Source organism: Phocoena sinus, chromosome 16, assembly GCF_008692025.1.
Source record: "Phocoena sinus isolate mPhoSin1 chromosome 16, mPhoSin1.pri, whole genome shotgun sequence".
NCBI lineage: Eukaryota > Metazoa > Chordata > Mammalia > Artiodactyla > Phocoenidae > Phocoena > Phocoena sinus.
Genome location: NC_045778.1, coordinates 62,973,162 through 62,989,163, shown reverse-complemented (window position 1 = coordinate 62,989,163; position 16,002 = coordinate 62,973,162). Strand labels below are relative to the sequence as shown.

The 16,002-nt window shown below is 43.5% G+C and overlaps 1 protein-coding gene across 5 annotated transcripts in view; it reads left to right on the top strand.

The window, feature by feature from the left end:
• The window catches only part of SORCS1 (sortilin related VPS10 domain containing receptor 1), a 575,069-nt gene that overhangs the window by 189,600 nt on the left and 369,467 nt on the right, over positions 1 to 16,002 (top strand). For all 5 annotated transcript variants that reach the window (XM_032609239.1, XM_032609238.1, XM_032609234.1 and 2 more), the window contains exon 2: positions 513 to 580. In XM_032609239.1, the coding sequence (XP_032465130.1) occupies positions 513 to 580 (68 nt within the window). The remainder of the gene's footprint in view (positions 1 to 512; positions 581 to 16,002) is intronic.

The window sequence follows — 16,002 nt, the reverse complement described above, 5'->3', positions numbered from 1 at the left end:
AGCTAGCATTTAAGAACCCCACGCTAATTGAAGCGTAATTTGCATCTATGACCTAATTTAAGCCCTCACAGCCACCCTTTTTGAGAGAAAGCATGCTGAGGCTCAGAGAGGCTGTCACCTGCCCCGTCTGGCACAGCAAGGAGGGCTGGGACCTGTGTCATTGACCTTCCTCTCTCCCATCCACCTGCTCAGTGGCTGCCTTGCAGGACACATATCTGACAGCTCTGCTAGCCTTCCTGAAAGTGTTAAGCCCACCAGGGTAAGAAATGCCTGGATGGGCAGGTAAGTCTTGCTGCCGGCTGAGAGGGAGAAGGTGAGGGAGGGCATCAGGCTTGAGCCGTTTAAGGGAAGGCACAGGCAAACCCTTCCCCAATCTGTGTAAGCGGATGCTGCAACAACTCATTCGACTGTGTGAAGTGCCCATTAAAGGAATTCTAAGCCCTCCCTTGGGCCATTTCAGTTCTATGAGATTGTCGTTTGAAACTAACCAGGATTTCTTCTTTTGCCTTCAGGTGATTCTCATTTTGACAAAGCTCTATGACTATAACCTGGGGAGCATCACGGAGAGCTCGCTTTGGAGGTAGGGAAGCTGAGCTAATAATTACTGTGTTATTTAAACATGATGTCCTCGGCTGGCTGCTCACCCCCACCCCCGTTTCCTGGTGGGAAGGTTTCTGGTTCCTTGTACTCTTTCTTCCTCTGTCTGCTCTTCGTTTCCCTTAGCGGTGGGTTGGGGTTTATTTCCAGGAAGGCTGGACCCTTCCTTTTTATAGACCTCTTCTTTTGGTCACAGATCCTTTTGCTAAACTGCTTATTAGGTTGTCTTTATGCGTTTTGGTTCCCGTAGTTCTCACTGATCTGTGAGCTTAGTGGGGCAGAAACGAAAGAATAAGGATATCTTTGCAGAGGGGATCAAGGTAATCTCTAGGTCTACAGAACCCAGGCAGGCTACCAGGGCAACATTCTTTCACAGCTTCCCTTCCGTGGTTCTACAGCACAAAGGGGCACACACACACTTACACGCTTGCCTTTATTTCTGGGATTCACACTACTGCATCACACATATAGAGTGCGCAATTAGTACTTTTTCAAATGAATGAACAGATTCTTCAAGGGCAGACTAACTCACTGGATTTAGCACGAAAGAAGGTCCTCAAATGCCCAGGCAGTTATTCTCTCCTCCTTTTTCCTTGGAAACTATACATTCTGTTGTTTCGTTTTGTTTCGTAATAAAATATTGATTTATCTCACTCCTGATTGGCTCTTCTCCACCAGCCTGTGTCATGGGCCCATGCCCGAACCAATCCCTGAAGTCCAGGAGAGCACGTCCTCTGGTTGGTCAGGCCTGGATCACATGGTGGTCCCTGACCTGGGAGAGGGTGGAGACAAACTCTGGAGATGATATTCACACACGCACACACAGACTAAGTGAGAGTCGTTATACAGAAAGGTGGGAGTGGTCTGTGGGCAGACCAAAGCTAGTGAGTGTCGACCACATAAGATCAGTGGGGGGGTTCCATTACCTGTCAGTTCACATGACCGGGAGAGGCTGCCTCTTGGCTTTCAGTGTCAGTGCTGAGGTCTAGGGAGAAAGACTGCAGTCACCCTGTTTGTGTCAGGTGTCCTGTTTGTGTCAGGTGCAGTCAACAGTGGCTTGGGAGGGAAAGTTGATTTACATGGAAGCAGTTTGGTTTCAGTGCCTGCTTCATATTGGGGATTGCAGTGGTCACACAAGAGGAGGCTCATGGATTGGATAGACACCCCAGAGGAACCTACCAGGCCTCACAAGAAGATTGTTCATTAAATTTCATTTTCACCTGATGTCTGTTTTCTATTAGGCTTGACATTGTGTACAAGAAGCCCCAAATAAATTGTCCTGTGCCTTAGGAGAACCCTAGTAGACCAAAGAAAAGGCTAGATTCTGTTCTTTTGTTTGTTGTCAGGCATTTCAATTATTGAGCTCTTTCCCCAAGTAGGAGGTCAATTATGCAGAGTTTCTGCCCCAAGGAAATTTATGTAACTGATTTCAAGTGTGGGAAGTTTGGTAGGAGCCTCAAAAAGTACAGTTCTTTGATACATTAAGGGCCTGACTCCTGCTGTATTGTTTAAATTCAGTACCTATTCATCAGCATCTCTGAGTAAGCTTATGCTTCCTTGGAAAGTTTCTCTAATGTATGTGCATAAATGAAAGTAAAAAACAGCTTTTACTGTGTAGTGCATCTGCCATGTAAAGTGTTGTTGGCATATTAGAAAATTAAAAGATGTGCAGTTCTGTCTCAGTGGGACAGAGGCAGAGCAGCCGTAACTCCCAGCCTGAGTAGTCCTGGGAAGCGCATATTGGGGGGATGTGAGGAACAGCTTGTCCTGGATTGCTGAAGCTCACGCTCAGCGTGCTTCTTTCTCTCCGATGGGGCACTATTACTGATGCCTCAGTCCAGGAAGAATATTCTTTTCTTATCTTAAGGGAGGGGCTTAGTGAAATAAAAACGGCATCACGTTCCAGTAGTACCAGACCTCCCTTCTGAGGGAGCAGACTCCGTGGGCTTAAGCCTGGGAAAGCGTGGCAAGAATGACCTGCTGACTTTTCCATCTTAGAATCAATTTCACTGGAAGATATATACATACGTATACATATACACACACACGCGCGCGTATATACACATAATATACACATGTGTACAAGTAATATGTGTGTGTATATACCCATTTCTATTTGCTTTTCTAACATACCCACAATAGTCATTTGCCATATATGTCATGTTCTACATGTCATATGTGGCAAATGATTCCTGCGGGTGTTCTATGTTATTGCAACTGCTCGTTTTAATACTTTGATGGAAGAGTACATGCCTGAAAAGACAATTTAGAAAAGACGAAAGGAGAAAAGGGAATACGTAGAATACTTCACAATTGCTTTTCGGGGCTGCATTTTTTGAGTGGCTCATGGTGCCCATATTTGGTCTTTAGGGGACATTTTGGGGGTGTTAACGTAGAGGTGGAGAGGGACAGGCCTGGGTGGGTCAAGGATGGGACCAGGAAGAGAGGTCCTCATGATTCCACGTCACCTTGAAGGAGACTAGACTGCTAAGTGTTGACTCATTTTCTCCTGTACCAGCTTGTACAATCTTCTCAGAAAACCCGCCTATGCCAGCCGTCGGGGGCTTCTTAGGGGCACAGGCCAGGTTTCAGAGATACTCAGGGCACTCACAGCACTGAATGCAGGACTTAGCACATAGATAGTGCTCAGTAAGTATCTGGTTTTGCATAGACCAGTGAATACTACAATTTTGTCTCTACTGCATGGTCACTAACATATAACTCTCTTTCTCACTCATTTATTCAACAAACATGAATTGATTAACTCCTCTAGGCCTTATATTGTTCTTACCTAGGGAAGGAAAGTTGGGTGAGTACATAGATCCATAGCATGTAGATTCTGCCTTCCAGGACTTCATTGTTTAGAGAGACAAAGATCTTTGGACAGTTAAAATGAGAGAGAACTGTACTTGCCTGTAACCTGCCTCATGTAATTGTATTGAAGGAGATACTTACGCAGCACCCAGAGCTGCCAGATCCCAGGAGTGTTGCTCCTTTACTTTGCTCATGTGTATATTTTCTCTTCTCAACTAGACTTTACGTCCTTAAACCCAACACCTTGCTGGTTTCATGGTAACGGCAGTGATTGCTGTTGCTCATGAAAATAATGACAATAACAAAAATTAACTTTGATCGAGCACTCATGATGTGTCAGGCACGATGCTCAGTGCTTGACTTGCGTTATTGCATCCTCCCAAAACATTTTTACAGTGTGCCAAGGTCACACGATTGGTCAGTAATAGCCCACACACTTACAGGCGTGTTAGTTATAAACTTCGGTCATTTCACTGCTTATTGATCATCCAGAATCCCATCTGTCTTCTGGGGGATCTTGCTGTACATAAGTAAACAACATTTTAATCATATATATATGTATACATGTATGTATCTATATATATATATAATATGATTGTTATATACATATATGTATATTAAAAATAGGGTTTTCAAAGTGCTATGACATTTTGAGCAGCATTTGCCCTATTCCAGAAAAATACTGGGTCACAGGGAAATGGCTTCTTGCCCAACAAATAGATACACGCGCTTTTTGATTGAGCGCATATTCTTTACAACTTTTACCGGCTGAATAGTCCAAAGGGGGCAAGTGGCAAACGTCTCTGGGGTCTTAGAATAGGAGAGAGGCCAAGAAGCAGCTGACCTTGCAGTGATGTTCTAGGGCTCTCGACCTCACGGAATGCACAGACCCTGGCTGACAGAGCGAGATGCCGCTGTACCAAATGAATGAGCTTTGGTTCCCAGTTGGTCTTGCCATTGATTACACCTTAATCCTGGAGCAAGTTGTTGATTTTGTTTTCGTTTTGTGTTGTCGTTCACTCAGGGAGTCAAACTGAGAGGAAAGGGGGATGATCTGACACAGGACAATTAACTACACCTCAACATCTTCTCTACTTTCCAGTGGATTAAGCTGTGAGATTTGGTAGAGCTGGTGATTTTACCATACTGAAGCAAGATAAGCTTAAAGGTTGAGATAAATAAAATGTCAAAATCTAGATACAGTATCTCTGAGAAGAAATTATCATCTTTTTCCCCTCTGTGCCAGGGTAGTCAGCATTCTGCTGAGAGAGGCTTAGCTGGTGAGGAAGCCCTAGGCAATTCTGGAAGGACTAAAGGTGTACTCTCTTAAAGGGATACGCAACCTGCAGTGTGTCTGTTGTAGAGCTTGCCTGGCCTGGCTGATTTCTCGAACTCCCTAGTGTCCTATTTTCTGATCCACATGAAACACAAGTTTCCGAACACATCTCCACGGTTATGTACTTCTCAAGCTGCAATACCTGCTTTTGTGGGATGAAGGAGCATATAGTTAAGGCGGAGAGAATGGGTTAGGCCGTTTGATTCTGCACTGGGAGCCAGCCCTGTTTCCTTGTCACGGGAGTCACTTTGCTTCTCCTTGGATGTTACACACTGCGATTATCAAGAGAAGCTTCCCAGTAGAGTTTTTGTGGAGAGAATGGCTGTAGAGTGCCTTGAAGCAGCATCTGTGTGGGGTTGGCTTCAGCCAGTACTTTCTGGAGAGCTCAAGGGATTCAGGCTGACAGAAGCTGACCTGAAGACGATGACTCTCTGCCAGCCCTGTGGGTGATTCCCATTAGCTGGAAGCTTCTCTCCCTTTCTACTCCTCATCCAGGGGAAAAGCATAGAGCGTCTTGGATAGATTATTAGTCTCAGCTTTGAAGGATGTTGAGCTACACAATCCAGCTTTCAGTCAGCCACAAATACAAGAATAGAGAATGGGGGTAGTCGTCCTAAAAAAGAAAAAGAATAAAGCTAGAGTGTGAAATTTCCCTGCAGAAGGGCTCTTTGTGTTACACAAATCCAGTGATGCTATTCATTCATCCCTGTGTTTGCAAATGTTTAGTGCCTTCCCAGTCTCCCCCAGGAGAGAGCCAAGCTCCCCAGCAGGATCAGGGGGTGCTTAGGATTCTGGATTCCTTTGAGCTTCGTAACTCCCACTCCCATCCCCATATTTGTGTCATGCAGAGCTGCTTGGGCGTCCTGGACTTATAAATTCATTTGATTAAATCTTATTATTTTCAAAAAATCAAGAAAAACAGTATGTTCATTATAATGAACCAAACAATGCAGAGGCAAACAAAAAGTGTCAGTAGTCTTTTACTGCCCACACTGATCCAGCTTCCCTGAGGTCAGTGACGCTAAGAGTTTTGTGTGATTCTGTCCATATCGTTATGACCCAACTCAAAAATACCAACACATATATATGTATGTGGACCACTTTTTTGTTTGTTTGACAAAGTAGGAGTAACTGTTCATAGGACTCTGACAACCTGTTATTTTCACTTAACAGTGAGTTATGGGTGTCTGTCCAGGTGAATACACTAAGAAAAATGGGTCAGGTTTATAAGCATCAAATAGTATGGATGTTGTATACTGAATTTAACAACTGAATCCTTAATTAAGTTGAGTAGTGCTTCTTTTGAGCCAGGAAGTGTTTTCAGTGCTTTTTATCCTCATAACAACCCTGTAGAATAGGCACTACTAGTATCCCAGGTTTACATATGAGAGAAGTGAGGCTTAGAAACATTAAGACTTAAAAATTAATGTGCCCGATGTTCATGTAGTCAGTAAGTGTCAGAGATGGATCCTGAGTGTGTTCTGTTAACTCCAAGCTACACTACTTCTCCATGACCTTTTTATTGGATCATTGTCTGATTTCTACAATATTTGCTATTACATATAGTGCTTCAATAAACATGTCTGTAAACATGTTGTTACATTTTGGGTAATTTTCTCTTTGTGAAGTACTCTAGAGGCCTAAAGGGGATATTGCTGTATCAAAACCAAATGCATTTATAATGTTAATAGATACCTCAGATTACTTTCTACCCACAAGCTGTTATACTTGTGTTATACTTGTGTATACTTACTGTTATACCCACAAGCAATAACAGACTGTGCATTTCCCAATGATTTCACTAGCACTGGGTATTTTCTTTTTTTTTTTTAACATCTTTATTGGAGTGTAATTGCTTTACATTGTTGTGTTAGTTTCTGCTTTATAACAAGGTGAATCAGCTATACATATACATATATCCCCGTATCTCCTCCCTCTTGCATCTCCCTCCCACCCTCCCTATCCCACCCCTCTGGGTGGTCACAAAGCACTGAGCTGATCTCCCTGTGCTATGTGGCTGCTTCCCACTAGCTATCTGTTTTACATTTGGTAGTGTATATATGTCCATGCCACTCTCTCACTTCATCACAGCTTACCCTTCCCCCTCGCCGTGTCCTCAAGTCCATTCTCTATGTCTGTGTCTTTATTCCTGTCCTGTCACTAGGTTCTTCAGAACCTTTTTTTTTTTTTTTTAGATTCCATATGTATGTGTTAGCATATGGTATTTGATTTTCTCTTTCTGACTTTATTTCACTCTGTATGACAGTCTCTAGGTCCATCCACCTCACTACAAATAACTCAATTTCATTTCTTTTTATGACTGAGTAATGTGGCAATGTATATATATGCCACATCTTCTTTATCCATTCATCTTTCGATGGACACTTAGGTTGCTTCCATGTCCTGGCTATTGTAAATAGAGCTTCAATGAACATTGTGGTACATGGCTCTTTTTGGTTTTCTCAGGGTATATGCCCAGTAGTGGGATTGCTGGGTCGTATGGTAGTTTTATTTTTAGTTTTTTAACGAACCTCGAAACTGTTCTCCATAGTGGCTGTATCAACTTGCATTCCCACCAACAGTGCAAGAGGGTTCCCTTTTCTCCACACCCTCTCCAGTGTTTATTGTTTGTAGATTTTTTGATGATGGCCATTCTGACTGGTGTGAGGTGATACCTCATTGTAGTTTTGATTTGCATTTCTCTAATGATTAGTGATGTTGAGTATCCTTTCATGTGTTTGTTGGCAATCTGTATATCTTCTTTGGAGAAATGTCAGTTTAAGTCTACAGCCCATTTTTGGAGTGGGTTGTTTGTTTTTTTTGAAATTGAGCTGCATGAGCTGCTTGTATATTTTGGAGATTAATCCTTTGTCAGTTGCTTCATTTGCAAATATTTTCTCCTATTCTGAGGGTTGGCTTTTCGTCTTGTTTATGTTTATGTTTTCTTTGCTGTGCAAAAGCTTTTAAGTTTCATTAGGTCCCATTTGTTTATTTTTGTTTTTATTTCCATTTCTCTAGGAAGTGGGTCATAAAGGATCTTGCTGTGATTTATGTCATAGAGTGTTCTGCCTACGTTTTCCGCTAAGAGTTTTATAGTGTCTGGCCTTACACTTAGGTCTTTAATCCATTTTGAGTTTATTTTTGTGTATGGTGTTAGGGAGTGTTCTAATTTCATTCTTTTACATGTAGCTGTCTAGTTTCCCAGCACCACTTGAGGAGGCTGTCTTTTCTCCATTGTATATTCTTGCCTCCTTTATCAAAGATAAGGTGACCATATGTGCGTGGGCTTTCTATCCTGTTCCATTGATCTATATTTCTGTTTTTGTGCCAGTACCATACTGTCTTGATTACTGTAGCTTTGTAGTATAGTCTGAAGTCAGGGAGCCTGGTAAAAGCAAAGCTGTACAGACAAAATCACACAAAGAAGCATACACATACACACTCACAAAAAGAGAAAAAGGAAAAAAATATATATATATCTATATATTAAAAAAAGGAAGAGAGTGACCAAATCAATAAACAAATCTACCAATGGTAATAAACTCTAAATACTAAACTAAGATCAAACATAAAACCAGAAACAAATTAGATGCAGAAAGCAAACTCCAACTCTACAATTGCTCCCAAAGTCCACTGCCTCAATTTTGGGATGATTCATTGTCTATTCAGGTATTCCACAGATGCAGGGTACATCAAGTTGATTGTGGAGATTAAATCCACTGCTCCTGAGGCTGCTGGGAGAAATTTCCCTTTGTCGTCTTTGTTCGCACAGCTCCTGGGGCTCAGCTTTGGATTTGGTCCCGCCTCTGCGTGTAGGTCTCCTGAGGGCGTCTGTTCTTCTGAGGGCATCTGTTCTTTGCTCAGACAGGATGGGGTTAAAGTAGCAGCTGATTAGGGGGCTCTGGCTCACTCAGGCTTGTGGGGAGGTAGTGGTACGGAATACGCGGCGAGCCTGCGGCAACAGAGGCTGGAGTGACGTTGCACCAGCCTGAGGTGCGCCGTGTGTTCTCCCGGGGAAGTTGTCCCTGGATGATGGGACACTGGCCGTGGCAGGCTGCACAGGCTCCTGTCAGGGGAGGTGTGGATAGTGACCTGTGCTTTCACACAAGCTTTTTGGTGGCTGCAGTAGCAGCCTTAGTGTTTCATGCCCGTCTCTGGGGTCTGTGCTGATAGCCGTGGCTTGTGCCCGTCTCTGGAGCTCGTTTACGCGGTGCTCTGAATCCCCTTTCCTTGTGCACCAGTAAACAATGGTCTCTTGCCTCTTTGGCAGTTCCAGACTTTTTCCCAGACTCCCTCCCGGCTAGCTGTGGCTCACTAGCCCCCTTCAGTCTGTTTTCATGCAGCCAACCCCAGTCCTCTCTCTGGGGTCTGACCTCCGAAGCCCGAGCCTCAGCTCCCAGCCCCCACCTGCCCCGGTGGGTGAGCAGATCAGCAGCAATCCTCTGTGCGGGAATCGCTCTGCTTTGCCCTCCACACCCCTGTTGCTGTGCTCTCCTCCGTGGCTCTGAAGCTTACCCCCTCTGCCTCCCGCAGTCTCCACCCGCGAAGGGGCTTCCTAGTGTGTGGAAACCTTTCCTCCTTCACAGCTCCCTCCCACTGGTGCAGGTCCCATCCCTGTTCTTTTGTCTCTGTTTTTTTCTTTTTTCTTTTCCCCTACCCAGGTACGTGGGGAGTTTCTTGCCTTTTGGGAGGCCTGAGGTCTTCTGCTAGCATTCAGTAGGTGTTCTGTAGGAGTTGTTCCACATCTAGATGTATTTCTGATGTATTTGTGGGAAAGAAGGTGATCTCCACGTCTTACTCCTCTGCCACCTTGAAGGTCTCTGGTATTTTCAGTACTTAAAATTTTGCTAGTCTGTTGAGTGAAAATGATGTCTTGATCAGAGTGTTTTAGGGGGTATTTTCCTGACTACCAGTGATACTGAGCATCTTTTTATATGTTTATTGGTCCGTGGCAATGTTTAACCATTTTCTCTACCTCCCCTTTCCCACTAAGCAAAGGTAATTGTTCCTTCCTCAGTAATCCTGTAGTGTATTATGTATCTTCATCTTATAATAGTTGTCAGATGTATATTTATTTGGTTCAGTTTAACAAATAACTACTTGTCCCTATTTCTGTGGCAGGCACTGTGCTAGATAGGCACTGGAAACATAGGTATAAGTAAGTAATTGCTCCTTCCCTACAAAAACTGAAAACCTAGTGAAGGGCAGACAATCAGTGGGTGACTATACAAGTGTGGCAAATGCAGTGTAAAAGTTGTACACAAGTTCTTGTCCATGTTCATCTATTTCCATACCAGCTTGGAAACTCAAAGACTGTGATCTTCTCTTAGTTATTTTTGTTTGCTTGGCACCTGAAATAGAACTTGGCACATATATTAAGTATCTTTTTTTTCCTTAGAAAGAGTATATTAAGTAATGGTTTAGGGTTTCTGAAAGCCAGGTCTGTTTCTCGTACTTTTTTAATCCTAAGTTTTAACCTCATGCCTTCCATATAGGAAATACTGTTTTGGATAATGTGCTACGTGACCTTGTGAAATACCATTGTATTGCACTCAAGAGTAGGAACACAGTCAGTGCCAAGTGTGAAAAGCCCAGATTCAAGTCGAGGAACCCATTTATAGCCATAGGGTACTTGGCATGCATGTTGGGCCCCTTGATTTTGTCAGAATCTTCCTGCACACCACCACCACCATGAAGGCTGTTTCTACTAGAATCTGGCTGAGCTCTGCCTGAAGATGCTGCAAGCCTTCCTGAGATTTCTGTGAGGCTCTGGCCTCAGACTGCATCTTTACACCCCTCATTTGCCTCAGTGATTGGCTCCACTGAGTTCTCCACTTCTCCTTTTAGCAAATAACGGATGAGATATACACAAAAGCTATCATCATCCTGACAGTATAGTAAATTTATCAGTATGACCTCAGGAAACAATAAAGAAAATTTTACTAGAGAAAAAGCAGAACAGCTGGCATTCCAACATCAAATCTGGTTATAGAGTCAGTAAGTGTTTAGGATGTCAGTTTTGGTATTGCTGCTTTGCCATTGAACACTACATGGTGGAATCTTACATCCCTGGGGTCCCTTGAGATTTAGGTCACCACCATCCAATTCCAGTAGGAGCTCAATGCTTCCATATCCTTATAACCCCTCAAAGGGATTTCCTCCTCACCTGATGCTTTGGTCCATCCTTTGAAGCCAAAACTTGAGCTTATTACTAATAAGTAATTAAACCGTGGAGAGTAAATGCTCTTTGAGTATAGAGCTTTGTACCGGGCACAAAGAAGGTCAAAAGATACACAGGACACAATTTAATTCTTACCTTCTACCAACATAGAGTCTCATTTTTCAGTCAACATGACTACCTCCTCCTCATTTTTTAGGTCTCAGCCTGAATATCACCTTATTTAAAAAAAAAAAAAAAATTATGTCCACCTTATTAAGAAGAGATCTCTTGTTTCTTTCTACCATAGGTCTTTGTTTATTTCATTCATTGCACATGTCATGATCCATAATGATTCTATTTATTACTTGTTTATTGACTGATGCCACCACTAGAATATAAGCTCCCTGAAGGTAGAGATATTATCTTATTTTCCAGTGTATTTTGAATGCCCAATAAAGTGCCTGGCACATAGACCTTCAAGTGAGATATATCAGATTAATTGAATGTGTAAATAAATACATGCCTGGAATCATGATACATGGTGTGAATCCAGATATGAATAAGATTTGATTATTGTCCTTAAGGAATTCACAGTCTAGCGGGAGAGAGAGAGATAAATGAGAAATTATACTGGTGCGCCAAGTGTCATAATAGAGGGAACGCTTCCTGGTTGAAAGGATATCTGACTTGAATCTTGAAGAACAAGTAGGAATCAGACAACTAAAGGAGGCTAATTGTTTATTTATTGAGTAGCTACTGTATTCTAGGCACCTTTAGGTGCTGATAGTGTGGCATATTGAGGAAACTGTAAAAGACGGCAGTACACCCTGTGTATGGACACGGTATTTGGAGATGATTTTGGAAAAATAGAAATAGGACAGTTCATATTCTTCTGGGCTAAGTATTCTGATATTTATCCCAGGTGAAGTAATACACTTGGGGCAAGGGGGGTACTTTGTGAAATATGAATTTTAGGAAAATAAATGGATCTTGGTGTCATGTTGAGTATTCACGTGGAAAAGAGCAGAACTCGTGACCATGAGAACAGTAGTCAGTGAAATAAGAGCTGAGAAGGGGCTGACTTATTTTAGGGCGTGAATGAGTGGAGTATGGGATATGGGATGGGTGGTGGTGGTGATTTCAATAAACCTTATAAAGTAAAAATGGATAGGACCATTTGGATAAGGGAGAAGGTGAGAGGAAGAGAAATTTCTTCAGTGATGTTCCTGCCTTTGTCTTGGATAATCCAGTGAGTGGCAAGGTTATTTACTGCATACATCTGCTCTGTCGACATCTACCAAGCACTTACCCCTAGTGAATGAGAAAAAGGATATAGAGACAACTCTTTCAAGGAAGAAGCTGTGAAGAGACCTAAAGGAAGAAAGATGCTTTTGCATAAAAGAGGTCATTGGGGCTTCCCTGGTGGCGCAGTGGTTGAGAGTCTGCCTCCCGATGCAGGGGACACGGGTTCGTGCCCCGGTCCGGGAGGATCCCACATGCCGCGGAGCAGCTGGGCCCGTGAGCCATGGCCGCTGGGCCTGCGCGTCCGGAGCCTGTGCTCCGCAACGGGAGAGGCCGCAACAGTGAGAGGCCCGCGTACCGCAAAAAAAAAAAAAAAAAAAACTAAAAAAGAAAGAGGTCATAGACTAAAGGAATATTTTCCTTTCCTTAAGTGAGGACAACCCTGTTTTATGGGGGTTGAATCCATGGAAAGAGAATGAAAATGTAGAACTTAGGAGGGAATAAAACTGGTCAAGGATTGAGTGGCGGAGTACGTATGGACTTGGAGCTTATATGGGGGGTGATCCAGCTATGGTCAATCAAGGTGGGTGAGGGGTGGCCAAAAGGAGGAGTGTTGCATCTCTTTCACCAAGAAGGGAAGTCAAATGGTTTGGAGGAGCTGCTGAGGAGACACAAGGTGGGACTACTCAGGGAAGGCAGTGCTGGGCAATGCTGAGACCCCAGCCCAGGTTACAGCCTGGAATCAGCATGGCTGTGCTTTCACTCCAGTGAGCCGTGGGTCATCCTCAAGAAAGCAGTTGGTTGTGTAGTTGCGGAGAGGTGTTGGAGAAGGACAAGAAAGCAAGAGGGGCTGGGGGGGGGGGGCGCGGTGAGTAGTAGATGAAAGGGTCTGTGCCAAACAGAGAAGAAAGTGAAGCTGGGGGTTGGGGGAGGACGGAGAGTGAACTGCAGGATGCCCAGTCCAAGCATGTGTAAAAGCCTGAAGAACACTGACGAAGTAATATCCGGAGGAGTGCGACTTTTTAAAATATTAAACTTAGACCATATCTAGCCCCCAGGGGACTCTGTGAAAAGGAACCGGTCAGAGCAGGTGGAGCTAACCAGAAAAACCTCTTCTGAAAGCTGCTGCTAAGAAATCCACTCAGCTCTGTAGGAGAAGGAGCTGCTCTCTTTCTGCACGTGTGTGGAGCATCTGGATCTGCTTGTCAGGCCCCCACGTTTCTGAGCTATTCATGAGTGAGAACTCACCTCCACATCTTGGGGGGACACTAAGCAGCCTCCTCTGAAGGCGTTATGGTAGATTTTCTCCAGGTGGCTACTAACTCCAAGGCTAAGACTTGTGGACCACATCTGGTAGTCACTGATAGCTTTGTCGAGAGAGAGCGGCCAGCCCAGATGTCACATTGAAGTGATGTTGATTTCCTTTCTGGTCACTCTTTTCTTCTTATCACAATTGCTCTGGAGCCCATGCCAAAGATGTGCTTCCTTCATATTTAAAATTCTGTTTTTGGAATTTAATTTTCTGGACTCTCAATAGACCTTGCCTTTGGCTTCTCCTGTCTTTCTCCTGTTGGGTATTTATAGTACTTGATTTTGATCACTCCCCTTAGTATATTTCTCAATAAAGGAAGATCATTGTGTGTTCCAGCCATGGTGAACTACTTGTAGGTTCTGCCAAACAGCATGTGCCCTTGGAAGGCGATTCCATAAACAGGTCAGCACTTGGGCTTGGGCACTGGATGCCTGGGCATAAATCCAGACTCTGTCCACTTACTAGCTCTGAGATGGCAAGGAGGTTTCCTAATCTCTCTGCTTCATTTCCTCATCAGAAATGGGGCTGTAATAGTATTTATGTCATAGGATTATAGTGACACATCTTACATGTGCAACACTTCCTAAACACACAGTAAATAATACAAAACAAACAAAAGCCTTAGAGCTTGTACTTCTTTTCTTCTTTGCTTGAAATGCCTTTTCCGTTCCACGCTATTTGTCTAATAAATGAAAGCCATTTATACTGATGATTTACTATGTGCTAGACACTTCTCTAAGAGCTTTATATGTATCAACCATAAAGTAATCTTCTCAGTACCCTCTGAGTTTGGTCCTACCATTATACCCTTTTTATAGATGAGGGTTCTTGTGCCCAGAGTCGTAGAATACTAGGTAGTAGAGAAGAGATCTGAGTGCAGACGGTCTTGATCCAGAGCCCAGGCTTTGAATGCCACAGAGATCATCTCTTGTGTGATCCCCTTCCTGACCACGACCTTCCACATAGAGTAAATCACTGCTCACGTGCTCTTTCTGTTGTACATATTTTTCTTTTTGATATACTACTTTGAATCATTAGCACTTCCTGCGTATTTATCCCCCTTACAGGGACCATCTTGAAGGTTGCCTATGATCTTATTTACCTTTGTATCCCAGCACCAAGTACAGTTCTTGGCCCATAGTAGGTGTTCAGTAAAAGGAGTGTCAGGACAATAGATTGGGGAGAGAAGATTTAAAAAAACAAATTATCGGGCTTCCCTGGTGGCGCAGTGGTTGAGAGTCCGCCTGCCGATGCAGGGGACATGGGTTCATGCCCCGGTCCGGGAGGATCCCACATGCTGTGCAGCGGCAGGGCCCGTGAGCCATGGCCGCTGGGCCGGCGTGTCAGGAGCCTGTGCTCCGCAACGGGAGAGGCCACAGCAGTGAGAGGCCCGTGTACCACAAAAAAAAAAAAAAAAAAAAAACCCAAATTATCTGTGTCATCTGTGGATTTAGTTAATTGATGCAAAGCTTGCCCCATACTATATATCACAGGTGGTCTCAGGGTAACAGGAGGTGGTTTACTCACATGTCAGATCTTGCTCTCATTCGTTGTTGTTGCACATGAAGGAGGTGAAACATATTTAATTTGATTTCAGCATGTAGATTGACATTGCCATGCTGCACATCTGTAATGATGCTTCTGTGAGTGTTGGAAGCTGGCATGATGGTAAAGGGGAGGTGAATTTATTCCTATCAGCATCCCCTAGTTTTTCCTTTGGCTAGCATTGGAGGGCTGTTTAAAAACAAATGTAATGTTGGACCCTTTTGAATTCCTAATCCTGAGCAATGCACACTGTTCTGTCACCAGAAAATTACCTTTACGTAGGAGGATAGGGGCCCCCGTCGTAGACCAGGCTCATCTCTGAGCAAAGGCCAGGGGAGCCATGCGTGTCAATGAAGCTGGCGCCTAGGGATGGGGGCTTTGCTCTGTGCGTCATAGGACACAGTGGATGAAAGCAGCATTACCTGGAGAGTTTTAGAGAACACTTTTTCTTATTTCAGGTGAAGTTTCCAAAATACTGTTCATCCATAAGTCAAGCTGGGGCATTTTTGGCTCTGTTCTCTTTCCAAAGGGAAATGGTGTGCTTAAGACTTATTCCTCAGCACGGCTTGCTTTCTTTCTCCTGCTGGGATGTATTAGCAAGGTCATCACCTTTGGTTTATTGGCTTCAAACAATCTGTGATTGCAGAGGATTATGACTTCTTAGCTTGCAGAAGCAGGAGGTGCAATCAATTCATGAAAGGCACAGGACTTTTTTTTTTTTTTTCTTTTAAAAAATGTATATTTCTGCCCACTTTTCTGGGGACCAAGACTTAAAAGAGCTTTTTGAAAAGAATTTATCATTGAATGTCCTGCTTCATTGTTTTTTTCAAATAAGAACATTGAATCAGGCCAGTGTGAACTTAGCTTGAACTCTTTGAGTTTGAAAGAAATAAGATGACTTTACATTGCAGTATTACAAACAGATACCCTTTGAAATAACTGGGGATTTGGATTAGCCATACCTACTGGTTGATGAATAAGTTCTCTTTGATAGGG